This window comes from Esox lucius, chromosome 3 (assembly GCF_011004845.1).
Source record: "Esox lucius isolate fEsoLuc1 chromosome 3, fEsoLuc1.pri, whole genome shotgun sequence".
In the NCBI taxonomy this organism is placed as follows: domain Eukaryota; kingdom Metazoa; phylum Chordata; class Actinopteri; order Esociformes; family Esocidae; genus Esox; species Esox lucius.
The window spans coordinates 24,028,577-24,042,328 of record NC_047571.1 but is presented as its reverse complement, the minus strand read 5'-3'; the positions used below and the strand labels follow the sequence as shown (position 1 = coordinate 24,042,328).

Below are 13,752 nucleotides of genomic sequence, written 5' to 3'. Positions count from 1 at the left end.
GGCATGACAGGAGATGGTGTCATGGGACAAGAGCTGTCCAGAGATTTTAGCTCACTACATAGACCGTACATAAGAATAAGTGTGGATACACGCGCAGCCAGACCAGAGGCGAGATCCCAACAGGACTGTGACAGACCTTGAGAGTGGGTCAGTAGTGATCGTCTGTCAGTCGTTGTTCGGCGAGCATGAGCTGCATGTGATGGTATCCATTCTGCGGTGGAGGCTATGAGACAATAATCCTGAATACCTAATCCCTCGGCCAGTCAGACACTAAGTCAACCGGCACATGCAATGGGATTATACAGCAGCAGACACACAGACGTGACATATTTATTACCAGTAATCAGGGGTCCACACAGAAATAGAATCACTGACTTGATGATTCACACTTACTGCGGCTCGGCAGTAAGTGCTTACTAGTCTGTGGCTCTCTGGTCTGGTGAGAGGAAGACAAGGCATCCCGGGAGTTATCTCACACACACACACACACACACACACACACACACACACACACACACACAGGTGAACAAACTACACAGCTACAGTGGTGTACAAGCCAAGCTAAGCAATAACATTGTGAACTTAGTTTATGGATCCCATGCCCAAATGTCCACCCACAATCTCAGACTGTAAAATCAGTGGCAATATTTATTCTCTTGTAAGAGCATGCAACAGATCAATTGTACCAATGCCAGACTAGATCACAGCATCTGGCCAATCAAAGAGTCCATGATTAGTGCACCAACAGAAGGACTGTGGCCTGTTGCAACCCCACCCAATAATCAACAATGACAGACAATACAATGTTTCATTGTGTTTGTAGAGTTCATCATTATGATTATTGGAATGTTTGTGATTTAGTGTTTCAGTGTTGGTGATTTAGATTTTTTATGTGCAAAAGGGATAGACTCTTGCAAGTAGTTATGATGTGTAAGCAACATGGTTAAAAAAGGATGGATGAGAAGATTAGAGCCAATGATTAATTGGCTCTAACAAGTAGTTATTTTTTACGAAAGGGGGAAGCTTGATTGTGAGGCAATAGTGAGACGTAAACAAACAACACAACTGCTGGAAGATAGTGCTACAGCGCCACCTGTGGAAAGTGTGGATATTCATGGAAGGAATACAGTTCAATTGGGTAAAATTTAAATATGGGGGATGTGAGGTAAGAAGTATTCAACAGTTTTTTTTTATAATTTCTTTTTTTTATGCTTGGCAAAGAAAAGTATTGTTATCAAGTAACACTTTACTGGTCAGATGCTCAAAAAAAAAAATATATATAGGCCACCCTGTCACCCCAAGTGCTTTCTGACACTGATGATTAAATATCTATCACTTTGTTATCTAAAGACCAGTAACCATTCTGGTACACAATATAGATATGTTGCTTATCTACAGATACTGATGCTTTGTCCATTGCTTGTTTTCAAGTTACAATTATCAGTTCTTCATTTATTTTTCCTCAATCTTCCAACTCTGTATTTACTTGACATTCCTTTGTATTCCCAAATGCTCAATTTCTTCCTGCATGAGAAACACTTAATGTGATGCCATGGGTCCCATTCTAGATCAGTCAATTGCGTAGCACATGTGGACCAGAGCAAGGCACTGTTCGCTGAGTTATTATTAGTATCTTTCTTTTCTTTATATTCAGGAGAAGCATATTGTGTTCACAAAGCACGCAACCTAACATATCGTGAATGATACAGGTACCCATGCCGACGTTACTTGGTTCCTTTGGTGCTGTGTTCTCTGGTGATTATTTCACAGAATGTATGGGATTTGGGTTCATTTTGATCAAACATGAAACTGTGTTATTCTGTGTGACCGGATGAAGGAAGATCCAATAGAAACTACAGCTGGCTGGGTCGTTCTAATTAGGGTGTCTGATCTGTGTTAAGGTGTGACCCCAGCCACCTGATGTTGATCCAGTGATCCAGGTGAGACAGGAGAGGATCAGGACAAACACATCAAACACATCAAAGAATAATGGATGTCTTAATACACAGGCTTATGGGATCAACATCAAGACAACGAATAACACACAATGCATACGTGTTGCTTTTACTTTCACAGACTTAATTTGGCCACTTTTAGAAAGAAAAAAACAAGTGGACCTAGGCACACCCATTGGCATTACTATGGAGCTCTAGAATGTTTTCAGAAAAAGACAAACTTGTCTTTTATATTATGGAATGTCTAGGCCTGAATCAAATCCTTTTCTGAAATAGATTACGGTTAAGACTTTAACAAACGCCTAACAACGTCTGTCAAACATTGCATCGTTTATTTTCCTTCCAAAACATTCCCCTCTCCTTTGCTCCGAGAGAAAACAAAAGACCGGGAGAGCGATGATGGAAGATGGCAGGCTGCGCTGAGATTCAAACCCCTGGGAAGACAGTGGCCATTTGGCTGGATGACGAATAAACACAAAGGCGTCACTCTTTCTCCAAAGACAGGCTCTGCTCTGCCCCATGCTGATCCCGTTTATGTGCTTTAGCCCGGTTTCTGTTTTAAGTCCAGGTGCTAAACACCTTCCCTCTGAGATAGAAGATGATTAATGCCTTTGAATCAGCAACAGTTTAATGGCTCAAAGCTTAATTAAGCTGTGGATGAACACACTCCCCCAATGGGATCCCACGGATTATACACAACGGCCATTCTGGCCAGCCCGCTGAGATGAAAAGAAGGCTCCATACTTTGGGGATCATGCCTTTGATGTGGACGGAGACCCCCGCCTGCTCGGCCCCATCCCACCGTGGGCATTTCAGCATGGAAATTTGATTAGTTTACCCTTCTTTTTTTTTTGGCTCCACACCACTAGCAGAGACGTTCCTTGTGCTGGTGGAGACATTTGTGACCAAAGGCTGATCCCGTATAAATATGAGAGGGTGTGGAGACCAACAGGTCACTCGTGAGGAACTAGCCATCCGGGCAGCTGTGCTGTGAGGAGGAACCATAAGGAAGCACACAGAGTATTTACCATGGATTTACTGCAGCCATGCCTGCTGCTCGTTCTGCTGGCCCTGAACTTATCCTGTGAGTACAAATTATTGTTTTTCCTCTCTCTGTTTGGCTCGGTGACGTACGCTGGACGGTTACCTACTGATGTGACTTAGGTCAGCAGTGATACTTTATAATCCCCTTTGATAAACCGGAGAACAAAGGCCCCGGGACAGTGAGAACAGAAAGACTATGTGACGTGATGATGTGCGTCTGAGTCTGGCGCTGGCAGTTTTGCTGTTGTGTCACATGATGTAATGTAGTGTGTGACAACCTGTAATTAGAGTGTCTATGATGTGATTTGCAGAGAACATTCAAATTGTGTTTGGTATTGGTAAAGACATTTATTTCGCAGCAGTTAAAATTACCAAAATCAATGTATAACTATCTATATATACATGATGTGAACATACTCTACTTCGGTTATATCATCTGGTAGTGCCTTGGAAACAGTACTCTAAGCCTGAATCTTAGAGTGCTGACCTCAGATCAGTTTTGCCTTTCGGATTAAATTCATTGTACAAAGTGGGCCTGATCTCTGAGCAGCACTCCTACCTTGAGGCAATATTATGACTTCCAAGAGCTCGGAGCTCTGACAGGTCAGGAATGCTGCTGTCACTGTGGACAGCTGAACAAGGTGTTGACGTGTGTTTATGTTCTTCAGTGGCGGCTGTGCTGAACAAACATGCGGAGCACAGGAACTTGTTCGCCCTAAGAGCCTGCTGCAGAAGACAGACTCACTTTGTTTACATCGGCCAAGGTAAAATAATGGCACTGTCCCATTCCCCATACACACTGCTTTAGACAGGTAATGTCCCATTCCCCATACACACTGCTTTGGACAGGTAATGTCCCATTCCTCATACACACTGCTTTAGACAGGTAATGTCCCATTCCCCATACACACTGCTGGGGACAGGTAATGTCCCATTCCTCATACACACTGCTTTAGACAGGTAATGTCCCATTCCCCATACACACTGCTGGGGACAGGTAATGTCCCATTCCCCATACACACTGCTTTAGACAGGTAATGTCCCATTCCTCATACACACTGCTTTAGACAGGTAATGTCCCATTCCCCATACACACTGCTTTAGACAGGTAATGTCCCATTCCCCATACACACTGCTTTGGACAGGTAATGTCCCATTCCCCATACACACTGCTTTAGACAGGTAATGTCCCATTCCTCATACACACTGCTTTGGACAGGTAATGTCCCATTCCCCATACACACTGCTTTAGACAGGTAATGTCCCATTCCTCATACACACTGCTTTAGACAGGCACTGTCCCATTCCCCATACACACTGCTTTAGACAGGCACTGTCCCATTCCTCATACACACTGCTTTAGACAGGTAATGTCCCATTCCCCATACACACTGCTTTGGACAGGTAATGTCCCATTCCCCATACACACTGCTGTGGACAGACAATGTCCCATTCCCCATACACACTGCTTTAGACAGGTAATGTCCCATTCCCCATACACACTGCTTTAGACAGGTAATGTCCCATTCCTCATACACACTGCTTTAGACAGGTAATGTCCCATTCCTCATACACACTGCTTTAGACAGGTAATGTCCCATTCCTCATACACACTGCTTTGGACAGGTAATGTCGCATTCCCCATACACACTGCTTTGGACAGGTAATGTCCCATTTCCCATATACACTGCTTTAGACAGGTAATGTCCCATTCCCCATACACACTGCTTTGGACAGGTAATGTCCCATTCCCCATATACACTGCTTTGGACAGGTAATGTCCCATTCCCCATACACACTGCTTTGGACAGGTAATGTCCCATTCCCCATAGACACTGCTTTGGAAAGGTAATGTCCCATCCCCCATACACACTGCTTTGGACAGGTAATGTCCCATTCCCCATAGACACTGCTTTGGAAAGGTAATGTCCCATCCCCCATACACACTGCTTTGGACAGGTAATGTCCCATTCCCCATAGACACTGCTTTGGAAAGGTAATGTCCCATTCCCCATAGACACTGCTTTGGACAGGTAATGTCCCATTCCCCATACACACTGCTGTGGACAGGTAATGTCCCATTCCCCATACACACTGCTGTGGACAGGTAATGTCCCATTCCCCATACACACTGCTGGGGACAGGTAATGTCCCATTCCCCATACACACTGCTGGGGACAGGTAATGTCCCATTCCCCATACACACTGCTGTGGACAGGTAATGTCCCATTCCCCATACACACTGCTGGGGACAGATAACGTCCCATTCCCCATACACACTGCTGTGGACAGGCAATGTCCCATTCCCCATACACACTGCTGGGGACAGATAATGTCCCATTCCCCATACACACTGTTGTGGACAGATAATGTCCCATTCCCCATACACACTGCTGTGGACAGGTAATGTCCCATTCCCCATACACACTGCTGTGGACAGGCACTTTATCTGTAACCATGCTGCTATAACATCATATGTAAGGGAGCCAAGGCTTCCCTTGGAAATACGGAAGAACACACAAAATCTTCTAATACTCCTACAGTTTTGTATAATAGACTTATTCAACAACCTTTTCTTGGATTACTTATGGGGTTTGATCATTGTAAACAATGTACAGTATATTAATGTAAACCTGCACAAGATACATGCCTCCATAGAGATGTTCTGCTCATTGGAGTAGCGTTGATCACTTGCATTGATTTAATGTGTATTATTGAGATTGTTCACCCTATGTCCTCAGACATTGCTGGTAGTCCTGTGAGTGTGGATGTGGGCCTGTGCAGAACGCATTGTGGGGTGGTACCAAGCAGGACATCATCTGAGGCTGGACTATATTCCAAACACTCCTCCATGTTGGAATACCTCCGGAGCAAAAAGGTAAGTCAGCCGTTGCCCCATTGACCACAGAAGGGCGCTAAAGCTCCGGGTTGTAATGAATATAGGAATTCTAAGGAATTCTATTAGGCATCCTTATTGGAGAATGGGATAAATAAAAAAACTCTACATTCGAAAAAAACAAAAAACCTGCGTTAATTATATATGATTATTATTATTATTGCAATGTTAGGGGAAGAAGTATGAACTACCTGGAATAATTTTGCCAACTGGTATTGTACGTCGCTCAGGATAACAGACTGCGAATAACTAAAATGTAACAAAATAAATACTCAGTTTGTGGGTTTAAATCTAAAGTGATTGGTCCTATAATGTTGAAAAAAAACATGTCTTGGCATGTCTTCTATTTTTACCTATTTAATAGGTGAGGGTGCGTGAACCTGCCACTGCAGCAAATAACGAGCGTTCTGGTCAAGCTCCGTCCTGCGGGGTGAACCATAACTGTGCACCGACCGGCATGAGGGTTGAGCGTGTGCTGCTGTTCGAGGGTCCCCGCGAGGTGGAGGTCATAGACGATTGCCAATGTGAAAACAAACTCACCCAATGTGTCCGTGTTCCCGCTCTCAAAACCTACTTCTTCGAGACACCATATGAGAACGTCATCGATGTGGGAAGCTGTGCGAGTTTGCAAAGTTCTCCAGGTGTGTAAGAATGTCTTTTCGAATTACAAAAATTATGAATGTGTTTATAAATGTTAGCCGGGTATGGCATAGGATTAAGCCCAGGAAGATGTTTTATTTTAGTTCATCTCCATTACCACTGTTATATCGGCCTATGTTTTCCTGAACCTAATAACAAATGACTGTCCAAGGGGAAAATGTTAACCCTTTTTCGTCATTGATGTAATACATGGTATAATTCTTGTCATAACTTTAATTGCTGTAAAGGCAAACTCAAATATGAAAAGTTCTTAATGGAAAAAGTGCCATTGATAATTCAGTGGGATCCTAATCAGAAAGGCCTATTACAGGGCCTGTGACAGACAAGAGCTTTTGAGTAAGAAACCTCTTTAGAAGGAGACAGTTAATGGACACAGAGCATACTGAACAATTGTCATGGTTCATAAGCATGTTCCAAATGAAAGTAACCCTAATAATATTTCATTATAATTTGTGTCTTAGATGGGTTCTCCTGTGTGCCCACTAAATTTGACTCTGCCTTGGTGAAGACACCTAACAAGGTAGACCTGATTCAGACGGTGCAGGCTTGTGAGCTAAAGGAGAGCTGCTACAGAGTTCCCTATGTGGAGTATTACTATGAGGTAGTCTACCATGCTGATGGAGTGAAAGAGGAAAAACTCAAGGTGAGCAGACATTTCAGTATCCAATGATTTTAAAAGTCACATAGCCCCTGCTCTGTCAAAACTCAAGACGCTACACTCTAGCAATGCATAATTTATCTTTTTAATATTATGTTAAAATAAAATAGCTAAAAGAAAGCTTGCAGTAGCATATTATATTTGTTTTACTTGTTTTTTGCATTCATTCTATATAGAAACTATATGGACATTTTTAAACTGCCAGCAATGCATGCCTGGCCAACAAGAGTTTACCCCAGTTTTGCCTTTTAGATTATATCCAGTAATTCCATTACTGGGGACCTAGGTCTGTATCCAGAGTCCGAGTGCTGATCTAGCATTTGTCCATATAATATTAATTAGGATTCAAAAGGCAGAACTGATCCTAAATTAGCATTCCTACTCAGCTGAAGACTTCACACTGGTCAAATGTTTAATCAGAACATTTAGGAAGTGGGCGATTCCATCTTTGTCAGAAACACTTAAAAGTAATCTTCATGTGTCAGACACTTCTTGACTTCGAAGCTAATTGGCCCAGCGCGAAACATTAACCTCCGCACATCCAATCCACTCCCCACTGGTTGGCACCGCGCAGAGAGACAGATACGGCAGGTGATAATTGCTTCAGGATGTGGGGTTATGGGTTGTGTACTGCACTGTTAATGGACATGTCTGTGACTGTCCACACACTGGAAATATGTTGCATACTGGCTGTATCTGTGTGAGTGTCTTTGGCTGGGAGATCAAAGGGTTGAATCTCCCCAATGGGTTACACTAGAATATTCTGTACAATTTAAGTGGAGCGACGCCATAGTATGCACAGAGTGTGCTTTTATATAGTGCGGATATAAAACACTTTTCATGGGTGTGTAGGGGGAAATTAAAGATACACACAGGTAAGGGTGTATAAGGGGGTTTACCTCAACTGTTAAGTAAACTGTTGTAATATTTAAGGCAATTGTATTTAGCTTTAAGCAATAACGTTTTAACGTAGATAAAAAGCAGAGAAGACAAAACATGCTATCTTGACTAATCAAATTCTCATAGATGTCTGACACCCCCTCTCACTGAAGGTGTGAAGAGACCAAACACAAATGGTCCTTGCAGGTGTCGAATCAAAGCACTTCGCATGCTAAGTTGTGGCCCTATCCCCCCTCCATCTACTGGTGAGTGGGTGGGCTGGCTGGTGTTCTCAGCCTGCGGTGAGCTGATGGCTGATGGCCTTGTCTCTGTGTTGTTAATGTCCCAACAGGAAATAGACGTAGGCAGATGTCTCGGCGGCTGCACCACAGGAAACCGCTGTCTTCTCAGGTAAGCTAGAACATGCCTCAATGAAGACCTCCTCCCCAACTTCTACTGGACCTCTCCTAACAACTGCCTGTTAGCTCTCACACCCTATAAAGCTATAAACCTGTTGTTGTTAAATTACGTCTTGTTTGGTTTCTGATTTATATTGCTCACAACTGTCCTCAGTATTCTCCATTTTCACTTTGGAATTTGTGTTTTCAGTGATTATCTTAGGGATAGGTTTATATTTTAACACACGAAAGCAAGTATTCCAAAGAAAGGTTTATTTTGCTTATCTGTTTTTTCTTAACAGATCCATTATATAGCAGACACCCTTATCCAAAACCACTTACACTGTTGAGTGCATAGTTTCATGCTACAACGAGCGTATAGCTCTTTACAGCTTGTCTTTGTTGCGGTCTGTATTGCAGGAGCCCCTCAGATTCCGAAGCGTGCCATCTATGGGCAGAGAGACCTACCAACTCTTGTCTCCCTCAGGGCTACGACAGCCACATATTCCTCAACCAGCACGGCCAGATCCGCACTGTCCTCTCCATCTCCTCCTGTCTGTGTCAGTCCTGAACCAGTCCTCAGCATGATGCCCTCTAGTGGAGCACAAAACAACAACAACAACAACAGGAATCCCCTGAAATGAGAGTCTTCTGTCCAGTCAGATTCAGAAACAACTGCTACAGTGCCCAACCCCTCAGAAGTAAAATAAATGTCAGTGATCTTGATTGGTAAAAAGCAATTCATGATTTTTGCCATTTGCCTAAATGCAGCATTAAGGTGCCCAAGGATTTGGGGCCTAGAGGTTTATTTTGTATGTTGTCTTCAACTCTTTCCTGTTATTGATGCCAGTCCTATACTTAGTTTGTCCACATCATATGGCTAATGATCACAATGCAACAAGTTGCTGGAGATATTGTATTATATGTATTATATGTATAAATTAATTGTGTAAATAAAATATATTCAAAAGAATGAATCAACTGTCTATCAGGGATCAAATCAGTTAATTACTGACCCAAACTCTGATTTTATTCCCAACGAATGTCAAATACATTAGCGAATATGCGTTTGGCCCCTGTGTAAAATAATTCTGTGCCTGTGTAAATAACTTTTGATGTTAATGTTCAGTTAGTGTCATTATAATGCATATAAATGTTTTCTTAGATGCATGTCACAGAAATGCTATTATAGAAAAACAAAATATCTCGACCCATGACTGGTCAAGTTTCTGAGTTTCATCTCAGAGTAAAAAAAAGGTTTTTAGATTACAATGAAGAGGACTAGCAAAACAAACATTTTATACCTCCAAAAGAATAGAAAGAACATTCATTTGATAGACTAGAATGGTGACCCGAGGGGAATATTCTATAGAAAATAAATCTTTGAGGTGCACACGTGTGTAAATATAGGGTTGAAGCGCGTTTTCATATATACGTGTAAAACAACAATTTGAGTTCGTAAAATCGGCTCTACTTGTGGCCTTAGTTCTTTGAAGAGATTTTATGACATTAACGATTAAGTGTCATGTGTAGTGAAAAAATAAATAACATGTGTCTTTAAGGTTACTTTACTACTTGCTAACTCCAGTGGAGACTGCAAGCTATTTTATAAAGTGTTAATCTTACAGGGCTTTGAATGTCTCTACATTTGGTAAATAAAATACGTTTTGTGCAGTGCTTAACTTGGTCCGGAACGGCGTTCTGGTAAAATCCAACACATTTTGATGAACATAGAGTAATGTGCGATTTGTCAGTTCCTGCACTTATACCAAGTCAAGCCCGGATTTTGTGCAATTATTAGGAACAAAAAGGCTTAATGATCGATCAAAATAAAATTGCAACATCTGATTTAATTAGATCACCATCATATCTTGTTACGAAATTTGTCTGTTGCTTAGATTTATTTCCAAAAAAATCACCCATGCATAGAATGCGGTACAATTAAAATAGTTTTAAATTACTGAAGGTGGAAAACGAAAAAGTGAATTCAAGATTTTTTAGGGGGTTACTTATGATATAAATCCATAATTACACATTGGAGCTAAAATAGCATACTGTAATGTTTCCCCTTAATTTTAAACTTATCAGCCTGCATTTCTCCATACGAATACATCTTGAATCAACATATTTAGAGATGGGTTAATTGATTGTAGGCCTTCATTTAGGTAAGTCAAAATAGCTGGTGTTGTGTTTGACCAGGTGTCAAGACGGATTAAAATGGAAACGAAGTGTAAACCACCAAATAGAAGCCCTTTTCTTTATGTGTATAGAAGTAATTATCGTCGCAGTAAGACATTATCCCCATTTGTCTAAATTAATGGATCCATTTTGTGGCGGTTAACCTCCTACGGTTAGCAAACTTCCTCCGCTGTGCGTTATATAGTGAGGTTTCATCATGTTCGGGCCTTTTGTTCAACATACGTTTTGAGACGTATTCATTTGAACACATTCTATAGGCCCTATTTGTGTTTCTTATCCCAACTCACCGTTATTCTTCTAAAGTAATGAGTTATTTTTCATAAGAAATGTTTACTTTATTTGCGTTTTTCCTCGCCAGACGAGAGGACCGTTTGAATGAAATCTACAATCGTGTTCGCACCTTGTTAACACCACCATTATGCTTCCTTTACATTCGCTGATTGTTGATTTACATTTGCGACTAAATAGCATCTTTTATGGCTGGTGTCCCCAACCAATGCTTGAGGATTTGATATAAAACCTGGGGCTTCCAAAGCTCTCTTCAGACTTCGACAGCTGGAGGACGAGACACGGATTTTCCAAGAACCCACAAGAACCATGCATCACCACTCTGAGATGGTACCTGTTGGCATAATCATTGCCACGTTATTGGGCATGGTTACTGCAAGGCCACCCCTAAACCATTTGGAAACACACTTTTCATTTGAAAACGAATCTGAAGAAGTCCGTTCAGCCGCTATCAAGAGGCTCCTGGAAGTTTTTGGTATGGAGGACCCACCTCTCCTCCGGGGCGACAAACATCCACCTCAGTACATGCTCGACCTTTACAACACTGTCGCAGATGTGGACGGCGTTACGAAGGATCCGTACCTTCTGGAAGGGAATACCGTTCGCAGTTTCTTCGACAAATGTACGAGTTTAATCTCTTTATTATTGTACATTTCCGATAGATAATTTATGCTATACCTATATTTTAGAATGTTACACCTGCCACTGTGTATAATTTACTTTATTCAGTGGTTAAAATTATGTATATTTGATGCAGATTCTACACACAGAGTCTAGGCTCTGGTAGTAGGCACAGAGAACGTTTTCTGCGTTCTGGTGTTGACAAAAAAAACATTTTCCCATACAGTGCACAGTGAGCAGGTGGAGTTCCTATTCAACTTGTCGTCGGTGTCCAGGAATGAAAAGGTTTTAACAGCTGAGCTACATTTTTTCAAATTGCGACCCCAGTCCTCAACAAAATTCAACCGGCATCACTTCTGTCAGGTAAGTTACTTGACTCCTTTTGCTTTTAGCAGACATTCATTATTTGGACAGATAAGAACAGTCCTTACATAAGCCAAAATACAGACTCATCTGAACCCTGTATCCTCAAAATATATGCTAACTGTGAATCCATTATTTCCACATACAGGTCAGTGTCTATCAGCTCATGGATACCAGCAAAATGAATGTAACTCAGGGGAAAAAGCTTCTTTCGTCTAGACTGATCCCAGTCCATTCCACTGGCTGGGAGGTTTTTACCATAACACAAGCTGTAAGTATTTAGCTCTCTCGCTCACTTGCTAGCACGCTCGCCCACCCATTCCTAACCACCACAACCCTCACCCTGTAAAGGTCCGTTCCTGGATGGTTGACGATGGCAATAACCTGGTTCTGCTGGTGACGATGAGGACCCTGGCAGGAAGCCAGATGGACCAGAAGGTGGTACGTTTCGCGTCAGGGAGGAACCACCACCAAAGCAAGCAGCCTATGCTGGTGCTGTTCACTGACGATGGACGACGGGCCGCCGCATTGGAGAACACAATTAGAGGTGGATTTTAAGCCCAATTCAGTGACTGCTTAAGTAATATAACTGCTTTAGAAATATAACTGCTTTAGTAGTATAACTGCTTAAGTAATATAACTGCTTTAGCAATATGACAGCTTTAGCAATATAACTGCTTTAGTAATATAACTGCTTTAGCAATATGACAACTTCAGTAATATAACTGCTTTAGCAGTATAACTGCTTTAGCAATATGACAACTTCAGTAATATAACTGCTTTAGTAATATAACTGCTTTAGCAATATAACTGCTTTAGCAATATGACAACTTCAGTAATATAACAGCTTTGGTAATATAACTGCTTCAGTAATATAACTGCTTCAGTAATATAATATCTTTCTCAGTGCAGTTTACATTTTCTATCTGACATTGCTCTCATCTGTAATTACATTATTTTACTGTCTTTATGATAACTTGTAACTGAAACTCATCATGGTGTATTTAACTGAGTCGGCCCCAGATGTCCCTAAACACCTCCCTCCACCTCCCTAACCACCTCCCTCCGTCTCCCTAACCACCTCCCTCCGTCTCCCTAACCACCTCCCTCCGTCTCCCTAACCACCTCCCTCCGTCTCCCTAACCACCTCCCTCCATCTCCCTAACCACCTACCTCCATTTTCCTAACCACCTCCCTCCATCTCTTCTAGATCCCAACCCCGGTGCCACCCCGGTGCCACCCAGCATCCCTGCCCTGCCCAACGTCCCGGTCCCCAACCGCAGCGTTCGTTCCCTGGACCACGAGGAGGACAGTGATAAGATGCCGTGCCAGCGCCTGCCCCTCTATGTGGACTTCGAGGAGATCGGCTGGTCCGGGTGGATCGTGTCACCCCGCGGCTATAATGCCTACCACTGTAAGGGCTCCTGTCCCTTCCCCCTGGGCCAGAACATGAGGCCCACTAACCATGCCACCGTCCAGTCCATCATCAATGCCCTGAAGCTCACTAAGGGCATTGAGACGCCCTGCTGTGTTCCTGACAAGCTCTTCTCCATCAACCTCCTCTACTTTGACGATGACGAGAATGTGGTGCTAAAGCAGTACGACGACATGGTCGCTGGAAGCTGTGGCTGTCACTGACCCAGGTGGGGGTAACTGTTGAACCGGGATGGCTGATGGGGCAGTGCTGGCCTCGTTTTCAGCAGGGAACAATGTTATTTCTGCTGTTTCTGCAGGGCTGACTGCTACAAGTGCAGGACTGTACAACTGAAACTGAGTCAGTCCAAATTCACA

General features: G+C 42.6%; 2 protein-coding genes across 2 annotated transcripts; both read left to right on the top strand.

The window, feature by feature from the left end:
* Window positions 1-2,779: 2,779 nt before the first annotated feature.
* im:7138239 (uncharacterized protein LOC497366 homolog) lies at window positions 2,780-9,395 on the top strand. The gene is made up of 7 exons (XM_029118926.2): window positions 2,780-3,039; window positions 3,668-3,763; window positions 5,741-5,877; window positions 6,260-6,536; window positions 7,017-7,198; window positions 8,445-8,503; window positions 8,911-9,395. Exons 1-7 carry the CDS (start codon window positions 2,985-2,987, stop codon window positions 9,059-9,061), a joined length of 957 nt encoding a protein of 318 aa, XP_028974759.1. The 5' UTR covers window positions 2,780-2,984; the 3' UTR covers window positions 9,062-9,395.
* Window positions 9,396-11,286: 1,891 nt separating this feature from the next.
* admp (anti-dorsalizing morphogenic protein) lies at window positions 11,287-13,599 on the top strand. Its single transcript, XM_010891636.3, has 5 exons — window positions 11,287-11,599; window positions 11,825-11,961; window positions 12,110-12,232; window positions 12,313-12,508; window positions 13,172-13,599. Exons 1-5 carry the CDS (start codon window positions 11,287-11,289, stop codon window positions 13,597-13,599), a joined length of 1,197 nt encoding a protein of 398 aa, XP_010889938.1.
* The last annotated feature ends 153 nt before the right edge of the window (window positions 13,600-13,752 follow it).